Below are 17,678 nucleotides of genomic sequence, written 5' to 3' on the forward strand. Positions count from 1 at the left end.
GATCAGCTTTCCAATTTCAGAAAAAAAATTAAATGTTTTATATTACAGAGAAGGTTAAGTAACAAGAAACAGAAACAATTTCTACAATGTCTGAAGAAGTAAAGCATCTCATATGTAGGACTGGAGAAGAATTGGCAACACAACCAGCCTTTACTTCTCGCTAAATCACACCCCAAATGTATTTTAAAAAGGAGATACTCTTTGGAACTTATCAGGAGCATTGTTTTCCAAGCAAGAAAAAAAATCTTGCTGTGATGTTCTGTCACTGATGATGTTACCCAGTTGGGTAATGAAACATCTGCAAGCAAACAGACAAGTGCAGACAGCACCAAGGATTCCACAAGACAGAATCTAATAATAAATCAGGTGGAAGGTAAGGGAAAATAACTCCTTTGAGAACGGAAGGTCTACATAAGAAAATCTGCTCCCACTACAGACTGTAAACATCTTTATGATACAGATTGTCCTTGAGTAAACTGTTTTGGAATTTTTGTGTGAAAAGCAGTATGTAGTTAAATCAGAGGGTGACCACTCCTGGTTTGCAAAGGAACTGCAGGTGCAAATAATAATATATATAAAAAAACAACCCAAAATATTTTATGACATTATACAATCTTGCAAGTGTTTGGTGTTCTTATTCAGAATTGTTAATAAATAAAAACAGTACAAAACATGCTCATTAAAAAGGTAAGAGGGAGGAAGGGAAGAACAATGTAAACAAATCCTCCCTAGTATGTTTTGCAGAATATGGACTGAAGAATCTTATAAAATATTTATACTTTATTAGCATCTTTAAACTTCACCCTGCATTTCAGCTTGTTAAATATTTGCTCATATAAAGATCTTTTTCCCAGGGAGAGGGGATGAAAAAGTTTAACAAAACTGAAACAGTTTGATTAGACTAATTTCATGGAAGATAATACTGCAAATTACACTCCATCCTATGACCAAGACTCATAGTTAATCCTTGCCATTGTTTGGAACAGGAGGATAGGAGCCTTTTCTTATGATCTAATAAACATATGTAAATTATAAAGAGGCATTTATACCCAACTGGAGTTACATTAATGGTCTTGTAACGTTTCAAAAATCCTTACTCCTTTGCTTACCTCCAAAATCCAGCCTCAACAATCAGTCAATCATCCATCCATCCATCCCAGATTCAGATTTCTTTACTCTGACCAACTTTCAATCACCTTTACCTTAGTCAGAGTTTCTTCATTACTTAGGTGACTTTCAGTTGACAGGCAGATGGCTAAATATGAAAACATGTCATAGCACACTGCAAACTCCCTCATTCCCTCCTCCCTAACAAAGCAAAACGGAGAAGTTTAGAACTATATCCATTCAACTGTATATTAAAAGTAACCCAATAATTCTTCAAAGCTAGAAAAAAACACTTATGGTAAATTTTAATAATATGCACTGAAAAGAAGCTAAAGTCAAATAACATTTTTCAGGGTTATTTGTTGCAGTTAAGTCAGTGTGGTCTAGGAGGCCCAAAAAGGAAGTATGGGCTACACTAAGACAGTGCTTTTCTGTTCACAAGTGCTACAGTACATCCATTAGGAATATACTTACCATGTGGTAAAGTTATATTTGCACCATCAATGATTGCTTGTGCCAGTTCATGATCATTGTTCTCAAACGCATGTGATGCAGCCTTCAAGGCATCCCAGATTTCCTTGCGGCCTTCAAAAGCAGGTGCTGTGTCCCAAAATTCATCTCTCTTGCTACGTAGCTGTCCATCTGTCATGGGGTAATCGCTTTTCCATTTTGGTTTCTCCTTTTTCAGGGGCTGATTACGGCCAAGGGCAACTGTAGGAAAAGAAAGAAGGAAGTAAACCTGCCTGTCTTCTCGTGGGCAGAATATTCATGTTCAAACAACAGCTTTTGACAGTTCTTGGCCATCACTTAAAACAGCTATTGCACATATTATTATTCAGTTCAACTATTTATCTAGTATTGTGCTAGAAGGTTTTTGCATTTGCCTATAAAGTTATTACCTAATTTGATTAATAAAATAAATAAAACAAAAAGGCATATCTTATCTTACATCTTATATACTTATTAGTTCCCAAATCATATTCCAAAAATAATGTTTGTAAATGATTCTGGAAGAATTTTTTAAAAATTGCTTTTCAGTAAAACTCTTGCTATATCTTGAATATCGTGGAAAAGCCACATATTTTTGTTAATGCAATCTCTCACTTCCAGTTTGTCATTTCTTATCTTGCCTTACAGAGGCCAATTTGTTTTGAACTGAAATAAACCTCTGTAGATTATGTGCCACCAAATCGGAAGCTGCTGTTTATTAAACGCTAATAAGTATCTCTTAATATAAAGCACTTTCAATATATTAATCCACAGAAACATTGTTCTCTTCTTAAAAAAAATCAGAAACATATTCTTCAGATCCCTCTCCACCTGAGAGAATACAACAGTTCTATGAAAAAATATTCACTCACTTTCAGATTCTTTGAATTTCTGTACAGTCCACAAGTTATGACTATTTGCTTAAATAGTCATTCACGGTTTGAATTAACAATACCCTTGGAAAGAATGTTTTATGGCCTATAACGCGCTTCTGACCCATTGCAAAACATCACACTATCCCCTTGGGATGCCATGGTTGTAATCTGGGCATTTGGCAACCCGTTCGCACTTACAACTAGTTGTCAAGTATCCCTGAATATGTGATCACTATTTGTAATCTTCCTTGCTGACTTCCTTGGAAAATCAATGCTTTCCGCATTGATTTTGGCAGGAAGAATTTTCAGTCTGCTGACCAGAGACACATTTGTGTATGGCCTGAGCTGGGCCTCCCCATTCCCCCTGAGGTGCCGAAAATATAATTTTGCCCTGATTTTGCCAGGGAGGATTTTTCTTACCACAGAGCATTGCACTTAAACTAAGGAGCAGAGATTGCCCCAGGGAAGTTCACCAGGGAGGATTTTCAGAGTCAAGAGTGGAGAGACTTGTCCACAGGACACCCTCTACTTCTTTGTGTGTGACCCACTTGTTTGCGTGGGCCTCTCAGGGTCTCCCCCAACCCCCAAAGCACATTGCATTCCTTACCCGGGACTCTGTCCACTTAACAATTGTATATATCAACTACTAAAATTTATCAGATCTTCATATGGATCCTCTTGAAATGTGGTGTTGGCTTCATTTATTTCATAAACAAAAAATATATAACCTGCAATTACCAGTGTGAAAATGTTCCTTTTGCATTCAATAACTGGTTGTACCTTCTTCAGCTGCCACAATTGCAAACAAATGCTTCCTGTAATTTGTAATCAGTCTCTCACATTACAATACTGTGAAGCAATTCTGGCCCACTCCTTCAGGGCAAACTGCTTCAACTTAATTAACACAAGAGAGGTTTCAAACATAAAATGCTTGTTCGGGTTCTGCCAAAATATTTTTTATGAGATTTATGTCTGGACTTTCATTTAACCATTCTAAAACAATGCATTAACTGTTCCCTTGCAGACTTGTTTGCATATTCTCCAGAGGAGTTTTCTGACCAAAAGTGGAGTTTTATGCTTTCTTCAATAAAGGCAAATGCTAAAGGCCTTGAGGAGCAAAACACCTCCAAGTTATGATACTATCACTTCATGCTTAACAGCTGGGATGAGGTTGTTATAGTGGAATGCAATGTTTGTGTTCCCATCAGACATAATTATATCTATGTAGCTCAATAGTTCCTCTATTGATTGGAAGGGTTGCTTTCTGGCATACTTGAGTAGAAGGTTCATTTTCTGGCATACTTGTTTTAGCCTCCCATGAATATCATTACTTGATGCCTTTTTGGTAATTGAATCTTTAAAGCTGACTTTGGCCAAATAGGGCATGTTATTTTATGTTATGATCTTTGAGCGATTTTGAATGGTAGAGACGATCATGAGAAGGTTCACTACTGTCTCTGACTACATACTGATAAAACCTCAGAAATGATTTTGTAATCTTTATTTTTAAAGAATGAGATAAGTGCCTCTACAATCTTTAGGGTGAGAACTTTACTGTGATGAAGACAGAGTTCTGCACACAGGGCAAGAGTGTCTGAATCAACCTTCATTTTTAAAGGAAATATTCACACAACTAGTCTTCATGTTCTCTTTAACTGACTGATTTGGCTGGCGGGGGAGGGGTGCATGATTACTTTGTCATACTAACACATTGCACATTGGATGACTTTGTTTATAAATAAATGAAATGAGCATCAAACTTTAGTTTTACTTGTTCCCTCAAATGCTCTTAATATATCATGATGACTCACATGAAGCTCTGATAACCTTCAGTTGCAAAGACAATTTGAAAGCATACATTTTCCCCCCCACAGAACCTAGGTAGAAGGTATAGCCCAGCTGTATATCAAACAGAGCTCAATCCTTTATGAAAAGAGAATGGATGACACATTTGGAACTAATGGCTCATTTGATTATCCCAGAATATGTCAAATTAAGTTACTCCTTTGCTTTCTATAACCTGTCAAGGCTGACCTGCATAATATATCTGAAAGATTTCTTTTTTTGGGGGGGGGGGGATTTTGGTTAGAGACTAAAATTTCTTACATCTTTCCTATTCTTAACTGTGAATGCTCCCATTATGAAATTAGGCAACTCTGATGGCTTACATATTATCACTAATTCAATGAATTTTCATGGAAAATACCTTGACTATGGTGGATATTCATATGAAATAGTAATTGTGCTTGCTGTCTTCTGTATATATATATATATATATATATATATATATATATATATATATATATATATATATATATATATATATATATATATATATATATATATATATATATATATATATATATATATATATATATATATATATATATTGCACAATAACATGAAGCATGTAATCAGCTTTGACAGAATAAATGCTGTCTCATGTCCTTAATATGATTGGCCAAGTCATACAGTAAAAAAGTTTTAATACTATTTCTATGTTTAATTATGTTATGAATGATGTCTTTTTAATAGCTTGTAAAGGCAAAAGTCTGGCAGTGATTAAAACCAGTTCTTTGAGAGCTGCTTTATTAACAATTATGTTAGACTCTGTTGATGTCTGTAGCAAAAACAAAATGTGGAGAAGAATCAATTATGCCTAAACACTATGAGACATTGTTACTGTCAATGTGTGAAATTGGGCATTTTATAGAATGCCTAGGAAATCTACAGAATGGGACATCAAAGCATAAAGTGCTTTATATTTCACACATTTCCAAGGCATTCTATGAAATGGCAAATGCAAACAGGCCTTATATAAAATATTCCCACTAAAATACCATTCTATTCTTTCTTGTTGGAACAAGTAGATCAATGCCGGTCTTTTTCTCTTGTTTTCTTCTGCAAGAAAGTCCTGTACTTTTATATTGCATTTCTTCTTTCATTTTCATGCATGTCTTTTCAATAAATGGTATTAACTGTAACCTTAACCTTTTCCATGACTCTTCTTTTCATACTTTGCCTAAATAGTTCTTCTTATTCTGCATAATACTTAGATAGTATATACAATGCCTAGGGAAAGTATATAGAATATTAAAATAACAGGCATTTCATGCATTCTATCCCAAGGAATTATTTCAGCTTGCAAAGAATATCAAACCCTTTTAATTTCTGCACCACAAAAAAACTAGAAAAAACTTCAAATGAAAGAAAACAAACAAACAAACCACGCTGTGCTACTGCCACAGCTCTGGAGTTGTGCCCGCAGCTCTGGGGTTTCTTGCTGTGCCTTAGGAAAGGAATATGAGAGGGGAGGAATTGGAAGAGGATGAAGTTCTTTGCCTTGTAAAAACCAAGACTCCAGGCTGGGATAAAGCTGGCAATAGTTTGTACTGGGATGGGTCCTCGCCTAATGACTGCTGAATTCATTTAACAACGGCAACAGAGAACTGCTAAGCAAGGCACTCATGTGATGTTTTAGTTACTGATTGCTGTGCTTAGTGATGGAGTTGCTGATCTCAGTTAGGGTTATTAAGTGAGGACTACCTGTAAGCCAAGAGTACTGAAAACAAACTTACTTCCATGTTGCATAAAAATCAAAGTAAGTCGATCAAGTACAGGCAAATATTCATCTCCCCTCTGGTTCCATGTAGAGGAGAAGTATTTTTTCCATGTAGAGGAGAATTTTTTAAAAAAAAAAATCATTTCAAATATAAATATGTTCTATTCATTTATATTTCTGAAATGCAAATTAAGCTAACGTTTACAGAAAACATTAAAACATTCAGTGTCAGTTTCAGAAAGCAAGTGCTTCAATAAATAGATGCCAGACAGGAAACACAAGTTGATGAGTTAAATTTACTGTATTGTAAGGCTACATTATCAGAATCTGTCAAGTCTGAAACTACAAAAATTCCCACCACTTTGCTTGATCCTTTCGGGTGAATCCTTTCCAAATTTCTTTCTTTGACCATTAAGTCACTGGGGGCTCCTGCTTTTCTTATCTGATTATTTCCTTAGCAGCATCACTTCCCCTCTTTCCGCAAGGTCACATTCCCACATTCTACTACACAGGCAATCTCCTTTCTAAAGATAAACTCAAAGAATACAAGTATTATAGAAATGATGAATGGGCAACTCCAAACTTGACACAATTTTCAGCACTTGCTCTTACATTCTCAACATATATCTAGGATGTTGCAAAGATTGTTCTGCAGGTTTTAAGGCTACTAAATACTACGATTACAGGTGAATTCTTTTTTACAACTGGCTTTTGTTCTTCAAATTTCATCAAGGTCAAGTAGGGATTTAATGGTAATAATTTAGAAATAATGTATCCATTTTCATTATGCATTTGATTAAATCTCTAACACAGTTCATATGGAGCTGGGAGTACAGTATATTGTTTTTGAAACAGCAATCTCTCCAAACTTCCAAAATTATTGTTCTGATTAAGACTACAGTACAATATGTCCTCCTATTGCTCTATAATATATATTCATTGTCTACATGCATGACTTTAGTTGCAATAAGCTGCAGCAAGATGTACGATTAGATTATTTTAGATTTTTTAAAATTCTGCTTTGAACATGAATATGTAGCTTTGGCTCATTTTCCTCAATAAATATAGCATATAACAAGTTTAAAGTTTTTGACTCAGTTTTTTAACTGGGTTCTCTAGTTTTAGGACAAGGGGAAAATAGATAAAATTTTAAGTCAGATTTATGAAGAAAAAAAAAGGATACACAACTTTTTAACTACCACCATACCAGTAGTAGGTTTCAAATCCCGTTCCAACCAACTTAGCACCTCTACGGCGCTCCAGCTGCTCTGTGGAGCATCGCGCAGGCTCTGTACGCGCCATGCGTGTACGCGGAAGCTCAGAATCCTTAAAACACAGGTAAGGAGCTCGGGTGGGCGGGCGGGTCCCCCGGAGCACTGTACTGGAACAGTAGCTGGTGCTCTGGGCTGGTTCCAGTATGCCTGTACTGGAGCGTACCGCCTGCAACCCACGACTGTACCATACACTATATGTAAGGAAAGGAAAGCAAAACAGATACTTTGTGATCATTGAGCAGAGCTGCAAAGATTTTTCATTTTCCTGGTTTTCTTTCTTGACTGATAGAATTCCATCCTATCTGGATTTTCATCATTCACTTCACAAAAACATATTTCCTATCTATTAAATCATGTTCCCTTATTTATTAAAAATCTACGTTTAAAATTAAGAGATCTGGAGCATAGCAAAATAGATCAAATTTCACAGTATTGAATTTCTGCTATGGCTACCTTCTCTTAAAATGCTTCTTTTTCTGCTTCACATAAAATTATTTTTTGGGAATTTATTAATAGGGATTTTCCATATTTTGTCTTAGGGCATGGTATATCTAGTAGAGAATCTTTTCTCTTATGGCATGGCTCACACTTTATTATCCTTATATAAGAGCATCACCCACAGAAAAATGAGGAGAATGGAGTATTGCAAGCTTATTGCCTTTGCCTCTTAATTGCTTAATAAGGGGAGTGTGCATGCATTTGTTTTCAAAAGAGTAATGTAAAATCCTAGGAAAGATGGGCCAAGACTGAAAGATACTAGAGAAACTGAGAGTCACATTGCAGTTTCGCCACACGTTAATAAATATAGCTGAAATTTAAAATAGCTACTCTATACAGTTGCATAGCAAGATGTTGCTTATATCTGTTCTAAATGATATTCAGGAAGAAACATTTCAATCACATTCAGCCTATCAACCAGATAAATCCACTCTCCTAATAAAAAAGTTGCTTTTTGATGCATACTAAACAGGATATCTATTTTTTAAATCAACAAATCTATTTGTATCAACAAAGTATGCACCTAAAAAGCTACAAGACATTTGATGCTACAATAAAATTATAAAGGTCACTTGATTTTGTAACGGTATAAATGCATCTCTCAATATCCTATGTATTCAATCCCTACTCCATTCCCAGTTAAATCCTGATCAACAAGTTAACTTATTGTGCCTTTCTTTAAAAAAAGATGTGGCAAACAATATTGAATCCACCTACTCCTCTGTAAATTGGGAAACAGGAAAACTCTTATGTTATTCTCAAATGAAAAAAAACCCCTCAACAACTGTTCAAAAGAAACACCCCCTTTGCATAAATCTTAACTGACATAGCAATCACACATTAAGGACAAGGGAGACAGAATCTTAATAATAACTTAAAGTGCTTGAGCCAAAGGCAAGCCAAATCCTGATATGAGAAGTACTGAGCAAGGTTTCTAAGGTCACCATGATTTTTTTCTAGAGTTAGGGCTACACAATTGTGAAAGTTACAGTGATGGTTGGAAATGGATCTCTGGATTGTAATCATTCAGTGCCAGCTCCTTTTTTTTTAGTAGTGGTATCAGTTCTGAGTTGGACTCTCTCAGGACATGCTACTTCCCCATGCTCACTATACAGATATGTTCCTCTACAACTGCAAGAAACCATTCATTATGATGAAGAAACATACAATTTAAAGATATGTATCAAGGGAGCAACCTCAACAGATATTTTGAAATGTTATATAATTCAATAGTTAACAGTTCTTCTGAAGTCTGCATGAGCAACATCTAGACCAGCCCTTGGAGTGAAACTCTATAGTATACAGTATGAGAAAGCTATATATTAGATGAATATCCTGTCTAGAATTCAGGATGGTAGTGAATAAAATGGGAGAACATTTTGTATCAGCTGTAATGTTGGAAGTTAAAAGAAAAAGCTTTAGGCTGTAAAGTGCAATGTCTGAAAAGATTCTACTTTGGATGTCATATTTTAATGCGTTTTGCACTCTGCTCCATTTACAAATGGCTGCCAATTTAGGATTTATAAATAAATTAAGTCTTGCATAATATATTAACTTAATTCCAATGTCAAATTAATATTTGCATTTTACATTTGCCTTCTGCTTTGCAAACAGATGCAGAAATGTAAAACTGTGCACTATTCTAGAATATGCATACCAAATATGAAATTCCACTATCTCAAACTTATTGTGCCATATACTGAATACCATGTTGTTGAAACAATGCAATGGCTTCTCCCTCACACTGCGATGTAATACAGAATTGTGATATATAGATAAGTTCTTACTTCAGTTTTTATAATCAATACTATGACATTTATTTGGAGAAAAACAATCCAAGAACGTTTAACATCTGGTCCATAAATCAAAATAAAATAGCAATAGCAATTGATAATCCAGGATATTTCTATAAATAGCTAGCACTGCAAATAGGTTTTCTTCAAATAGGTTTTCTTTTTGTGGAAAGTAATGCTATTATCACAAGTAGGGTTGTTGATAATCTGCAGCTTCATAACCTGCAGACTTCCTGTACTTCTATTCATATGTCTGATAACGCTATTTATGCATAGCATCTTATAGGAATGTCGCATCTTCACAGCAGAAGCATGTATAAACCTCAAAATCTCCTAGCTACTCTAGAGTGGCAGGCAGATGGTATTTGTTTGGGGGGGGAGTCTTTGATCTTCAACGGTTTTCAGATGTGTAAAAAATGCAGGTAGACCTTGCTAAACAACAATTTGTTCAACAACTGTTTGAAGTTATGGTGGCAATGAACAAATGGTACTTAGGCTTGGTCTTTGAAGTGATAGCCATTGCAGCAGCAACATCCCCCCATAGACGTGATAAAAATTCAGATGCTTGGCAGTTGACCCACATTTACAAATGCAGGGTGCTCCTCAAGTTCTCTGATCAGCCTATTCCCCCCCCCTCCCAATTTCTGCTGTTTGGTTGCTCTGCACTTTGCTGTCTCCTAGATCTCTCAGTGGCTTTCCAACTGTCAACCATAATTGGGCCAGCTTATGGATCAGCTGCAGGGGTTGGGAGTGGGAAGACTGCACTCCAGTGGTTGACAACCTTGTCAGTGGTCAGTTTCCATCAGTGTTGATGAGGTGGGGGATACTGCATCTGCAGCCCCTCATGTGTGGTCTCCTTCAAGGCTCAAGGCTCTCTCCTGTATGTGTGAATCAGAGCGAGAGAGATCAAAGTACATTCATTTTCCACGAAAGTTTCTTTGCATTTTGCCTCTGAGTTCTACTATCTTTTATTAATTGCATTGCATTTTCGGACATTACTTTTGTCATTTAAATAACAGTGTCGGCGTCATCATCATCATCATCATCATCATCATCATCATCATCATCATCATCATCATCATCATCATCATGCCATTGTCTATCCACTGCACAATGAAGGCCTCTTCTGCATGTTTCCAATCTAGATGGTCCTGAGCTTTCTTTTGCCAATTGGCCCCGAAATACCTGATGATGTTGTCAATCTATTGTTTTAGTTCTGTTTCATGGACACTTTTTATCAAGTGGAATCCATTCTATGACTGCCTTGGTCCACCTGCCTCAGTTCTTCTTACTATGTGACCAGCCCATTTCCATTTCAATTCTTTTACTCCCTTGATGATATCATACATTTTTATTTGTTCTCTAATCCATCTAATCTTGCACTAGTTCAACAGTTTTTAGAAGATAGGAGTAAGCTTAAATAAATTGAACAGATTACCCCATAGACATAGAAGGGTTCCCACCCCCCTTGGAGGTTTTCAAACAGCAATATATCATGATGAAATAGTGAAATCTACAGTCAACAGGCGATTGAACTTCATGACCTCATAGATCCCTTCCAAATCTATGATTCTATAAAGTATTATAAACTAACAAATTAAACAGCAATCACTAAATGTATAATTCTTCAGGACAATAAATACTATATTACACTGTCATGTGAAAATAATCAAGATTTGTATCAGTGTAATATAATTGTAATTTTTTGCTTTATTTCAAAGACTATTATTTCTGAAAATTAAGCCAGCATGCCTTTACCTACTTTCACTTATATATATTTTTATAATTTAATGTGTGAAGGGTCACACATAAACTGCTTTAATTTGCCAAAACTGCTTCTGTATTTTCTTAAAACATCTGTCAGTCTGCAACCAAACACAGCCACTCTTGCTCCGAGTACCTACAACTGGTGATCATCCACATAGCTGCAAAAAGACCAGCATCCTGTTGAAGGTACCATTGCAAAATATTTTATTCAATAGGCATCTCAAATGTCAAACTGCTTTTAGGGAACATCCTTCTTATGCTAATAAAAAGAATTAAAGGCAAAGTCAGTTTCAAAGTGTGGCATTTCTCATGTGTAATGGGCTATATTAAAACACTTGTTCAACACTAGGTTATTAACACCTGAAAGACAGCTACAAGCCTAAAATGGAGCAGCCACTCCTATAAATTATTACAAGGTGCTTTTAGGAGTCAGACTAAACCAGTGTTTACAATGATGTGAATAAAACTCCAGCATGACAGCAAATAGATTAGAAATTTCCATTTTTAATTCATCATAGCCTGCGCGCTATCTGAATATAACAAATTATTTAATCTTTACTACTTTTTCTATAAAACTATAGGAAAAGGAGTGACAGAGCCTGGGAGCAGAGTCAAAAGAGGAATCAACCTAGACTAGAGTCTCTATGATGCCACAAGCAGACTATGTCCAACCCCTCTTGAATTTTATTAACCCTTATAGAGTACTAAAATATTGCTGACCGTTAGTTCACTAGATTCCTGTTCATAAGTACATTTCTATCATTGTGAAAATATACAAAGAACACCCAACCAACATGATATGCCATACTTTAATATCAGGACTATATACAGCACTTCTATTATGAAGATTTTACCAAAATATTTTTATCATTTTCTCTATGAGCCACTGGAAAATGCAGTCTAAAGCAATTGTAGTACTACCATATCAATAGCTATATGTGCATTTAAAATGTAAATTCTTAATGTTGTATTGTACAATAATAAAACTGAAGAAAAATTAAATTATGTAGAGAATTAATATTAGTTTTGTAGATAAGCCAGGTGTTTTCTACTGAAAGGCTAATAGTTCAAATAAAAAGTTAAGACATTTCAGAGAAATTATGACTTTTTTTTTCTCTAGTTTTCCTTTTCTTAAAGGACTTGCAGGAATTAGTAAGGTTTAAACAACAATAGTTGTCATAATGTTCGAATCTTCCAGTAATCAATTTCAGTCTCCAGTAAAACATTGATTTACAGTCTGATAGGACAAGAAATGTTTATTAGATAGGAATGGAATTTTATATAACAAAATATATAAAAGACAAAATGAGTTTTTGGCCTAAGCATTTTATGCGCCTATAAAATGGAAATAGAATTTTACACGTTGGATAGGATTTATATTCTGCCTTTCATTCAGGAACTTGAGGCAGTATGTATTATGTTGTCGGTCTTTTCCTATTACGATATATATGGTAGCTTCAGTTGAGAATGCATGTCTGACCAAAAATCATCCAGTGAATATCTGTTGAGATTGGACTAAAACCTGATTTTCTCCATTCTTAGTCCAATGCTTTAACCACCAGCAGCTTTTTGTGAAGTTCACAAATGGTATTTTATGATGCGAAGAACCCAAAAATATATTTTTTGTTTAGTGGAAAACATTTAACCGAAGTCCATTAAACTGAGGACTTACTATATAAGTAGTACTAGTTTATTCTCACATTTTACACCATTATTTTCTGTAATATAAAATAAGCAGCAATGCATTAAAAAATTTAAAACATCTTGATCAAAGTTCTTTGACAGGGAATTCTTTTGGCATATTTGATACTGCTGTTCAATGTAAACTAAAAAGGATACTTTTATTAACTGTATAGACAGGATCTAACTGCATCCTGGTTTACTTAGTGTTCAAAAGGTTATCCTTTGTGTGTGTGGTGTGTGTGTGTATGTTAGTGTGTTATGTAACAGAGGCCATTAAATAATTTATTCTATAACTTGTACCCTGTTTTGGGCAACACATTTAAGAAAGTGCACCATCTGGAGCACAATCAAGATAATAAAGAAGGAAAAAAAGGAATTGTTTTGAGTATTAGCAGCAAAGATTGCAGGAGAACATGAAAACTGAATCCAAAAGACTGTCAACTTCATAAAATGTGGCATGGTTGTGCAGAGTTTTTCATAAGACAGCCCAAGAAAAAATGGGTTTATATTACAAGCAGATTTTGGTTGGATATCGGAAAAAGACTCCTAAAGGTAAAAGCAGCTCAAGAATGGAGTAGACATCTTTAAAAGATGCATGTGTTTCCTTCACTGCATGTGTTTGAGCAAAAGCTGCATGATTTGTTAGGGCTGCAGTGGTAGCAAATTACAGCAAATTTCTACATTGATCTCCAAGTACCCTTATACATTCTATGATTTTATCAGCGGATGATTCAATATATTATATAAATCCAAAGCAAATATGAACACTGCAACCACGTTAAGGATGTTGTGTAAAACAGAGCCAAAGTTACATAAAGAAACTAATGACAATTTAATGTTTCAAAATAGTACCGTAATAAAATTGCAAACATTCTTAAAAGAAGCACCCATTTCAGCAATTATATCAGTCCCACTAGACTGTTTATTGTCTTAATTATCTTAGTTGAATAACTGCTACCAAAAGAGTAGAGTACAGTTGAGCTATTCTAGAATAAAGCAACTTAAAAATGAATGCTTAATATTTATTAAAATAATTTAACAAATTAAAATAATATAGCAGCCCAATTAAAAGATGGGGAGGATGGGAGCAGGATAGAAGGGAGGTATATAATATCCCATTATATACTGTGACCATTTATCTACTTTACGAGGAAGTTTTCTATTTGAGGATAATCCTCTGCTTGAAGTTATATTTATTTAACAACCAGTCCAATTTAAAGATGAAGAATTGCATGAAGTGAAAGCATCCCAAGCTTTGAAGCAGGTCACCTACTCATTCTTCCCTATTTTGGTCAGAAGTATATTATTTTTTAAATTATCAAAGCAAAACTTTTTTTTTAACCTGTGAGGTTCGATACCAAAATAGGGCATGGCCAAAGATAACATTGCTATTGCATCTGCATGTGAACGAAGCCCCTTTTTTCACAAAAATAAAATGTACCCAATACTCCTATCTGACGGGAGACTTTACATACAGATGTGTAACATGTTGTGGAAGTGTCGGTGTTGCTCTAAGAATACCAGTATTCCTTCTTGATTGCAGCATGTGGCTTCTGGGGCACCCAGATTGGCCCCAGTGGGCTTCCAAATAGCACTGAATAGATGGCTCTTTGCTCAAGCACGGGAGTCAGGTGCTTAATACTATTCAGTGGTTCTTTTTATTCACAGCTGCTGTTTTTCTTTGTTACATTGGTAATATTATTTTTATGCTAGAATGCTGCTTATCACTGTTCCCTGCCAGACTACTTTGGTGAGACAGGCAGTTAAATATGTTTCAATGAATTTTACCAAGTGCTGTGTATCAGACACAAGCCCTGGTTTTAATGAAATCAAGGTTCAAATTCTTACACTTCTTTTTTTCCCCTGCCTGTAATGGGTAAAAGCCTTTCTCTTTTGAGTTGAAAGAAATGGCTTAATCTTTCACTGGTTTTGTGATAGTTTCATCTAGTGCAATGATGGTGAATCTTTTGGGCTTGGCAAGTCAAAAACTCAGAAAATGCCTACCTTGATTCTAGTAAACAAAAGGGAAACAATTTTATTTCCCCCATCTAGGCCATCCTGAACAGTGGCAATCAACGGTAATGCCAAGGCTGGGCTTGAAACCCAAGAGGCCACCTAACGCTGTTGCTTAAGTTGCCTGAGCTTTGGAAATGGCATGATTCCCTCTGTGGCCTAGCATTCTCCGGGATCTGCCGTGCACTGATTACCTTCAGGCAGTGTTTCTGTTGACAGGCACCTGTGGTGTACCCAAGGTTGCTGTGGGTTGCACAAAGTATTCTGCAGCCTCCAAAAACCACACAAAAGCATTTTCCGTTCTCACACTATTTTCAGAGGCACCAGAGACCACATAGGGAGCACATTCCCTTTTCATATGGCTGGAGTAGCCTCCAAAAATCATCAAGAAAGGGGCACGCTTTCAGGAATAGTCATTATTGGGTGATGGTTGATACTGGTGAGTCACCCAACTATCATGATGTGTCAACTTTGACATATGTGTATATCAGACTTTGTGATAATTTATTCTTACAAGGATATTGAAAATTGTGACTGAAAAACATGTGATTAGTTGCATGCCATGTGGCCCTAGTTTAAATTTTCATGTCCTCATGAAAAGATCTTATTTTGTGTATCTTTTCTAATGCTCTAATGAAGGAATTACCATTCCTATAAATCTTTGTAGCCATTTGAAATGTAAATAATAAATCCTTATAATGTTTAGGAAACTGCTAAAAACCTGGTTCCTTTCCTAAACCTTAGGATAAGGCAGCTGAGCAGCTCTTTTCAGTTTAAGTTATTCAGTGATCAAAGAATTGGGCGGCCTCAGAATAAGTAAATACATTTAATATTCTGCAATTTAGTGATCAATCTTTTATTATGGTCACAAACCAGAATAACAATTAAATGTTAAAATAAAATAGAACAAGACATACTATTACATTACAGTTAGTGGTGAGACTGTTGATCGGCAGCCAAAGTCTGCTTAATTTTATAGGCAATACAGCAAAATTTAGCTGTGTTCAAAGAAACTGTATCTTATTGATTTGATAGTAACAGCTGACCATAAAAGAGATCAAATTTTCAGAGATATTTTATCAGGTAATGCAATTTTGTAAAGTATAATTACTACTATATCCTTTCTGCAAATGGAATTCACATTATAGCACATCATATAAATATATTTTTTACTATAGTTGGAATAACATATAGAAATTATTTAAAAATAAAATGAATATACATTTTTAGGGATTGGGAAGTATCATCTAAGTGCATAAAGTATATTTCAACATCACGGGTTTATAAATTGGTTTGAAATTTATTATTTTGCTTAATAGAGATCAATAAAAAATCCAGCTCCTTTTACAAAGCAATTAGCTTGATGTATTATGCTATATTACCTATATGAAACTGCCAGAAGTCATCTTGATTGCAGTAGGGAATGAATAAATATATACTTTATTTTATTTATGTCCACACAGTGTCAGGAAAAAATACCAAAGTTATGTACAATTGAATGCAATGATAACATTTTCAAAGATATGTATTAGTCCCATTATAGGTACTTGCTAAATTATTATATGGAAAAATATTTAAAAAAACACTGCCAAGCCTGTTCCTGGCATGTAATAGGCATCTGAAGAGACATAAGTTGATGCAATAATTTAATTTGTCAAGTAAAGTTACCTTTCAAGGATAAAAATAATCTGTTTGATTATATGGTTTTTAAATGTGGATCAAATATTAGGAGATTATAGCTTTATCAGGTACAAATACATGGGGAGATTCACAATCACTAAAAGGAAGTCCTTTAAAAAATTCATAAATGATAACAGATGTGTTGTTGGTCGTCAATTTAGACAATCTTTAAAAGGAATATAGATCAACAATTCTTTACATTAAAAAAAATCATTTTAAGTGGGGGAAAAACCATGTTCACCTTCCTGGATTTTTCTTACAACAAAAAAAATATGTGTTGCTCTGAAAAAGTAGCTCCTGGGGAAAAATAAAGCTGTTTATTGGCACCATTTGAAACTGCTGTCTCCTTAAAACGATGGTCCTACTTCAAATAAGTTTACATAGATCCACAAAGCACTTCTATAACACAACAATTCTGCACTATTTAAATGGTTCTATGACTAAAGCAATTCCTTACAATTAATCTAATGCACTAAAAAGAATATGGAGAAAAAAAAACAAACTCCATTATAAAACACTTAAAGTTTGAATTACATTAAAATTAAACTCAAAGCTAGAGCCAATGTGGCGTTTAGCTTTTATGCACAGTATTATAGTTGTCAGCACTGAGCCAGGCATGATGGGAACCAGTTATTCTCAGCATAGAGAAAACATGTTACGTTAATGTATCTCAACTGCCTCTAAAGTCCATCAAGAGTCTTGCAAAATAGCCATTTCTTCAGAAGGGAATAAAAAAGAAGGTATGTTTGAACCACAGAAATGTAAAATTTATGATTTATTTGCCCAGTTGTGTTTGCAGCTTCATTTTGGTCTGCAATAAAATGTTTAATCTAGCTAGGTTATTTATAGGAGTCTGTTGCCGAAATCTAGTCAAGAGGTGAATTTAAGGTTAAGGACTGGAGACCTATGATTTACTGCCAAGGTGATTTATTTCAGG

At 35.0% G+C, this 17,678-nt stretch overlaps 1 protein-coding gene across 2 annotated transcripts in view; it reads right to left on the bottom strand.

Moving 5' to 3' along the window:
- The window catches only part of UBTD2 (ubiquitin domain containing 2), a 79,399-nt gene that overhangs the window by 25,003 nt on the left and 36,718 nt on the right, over positions 1 to 17,678 (bottom strand). For both annotated transcript variants that reach the window (XM_014063234.2, XM_087709629.1), the window contains exon 2: positions 1,582 to 1,818. In XM_014063234.2, coding sequence (XP_013918709.1) covers positions 1,582 to 1,818 — 237 coding nt within the window. The remainder of the gene's footprint in view (positions 1 to 1,581; positions 1,819 to 17,678) is intronic.

Source organism: Thamnophis sirtalis, unplaced genomic scaffold (genome assembly GCF_051295495.1).
Source record: "Thamnophis sirtalis isolate CommonGarterSnake01/CBP01778 unplaced genomic scaffold, rThaSir2_p1.2 scaffold_3, whole genome shotgun sequence".
Lineage (NCBI taxonomy): Eukaryota > Metazoa > Chordata > Lepidosauria > Squamata > Natricidae > Thamnophis > Thamnophis sirtalis.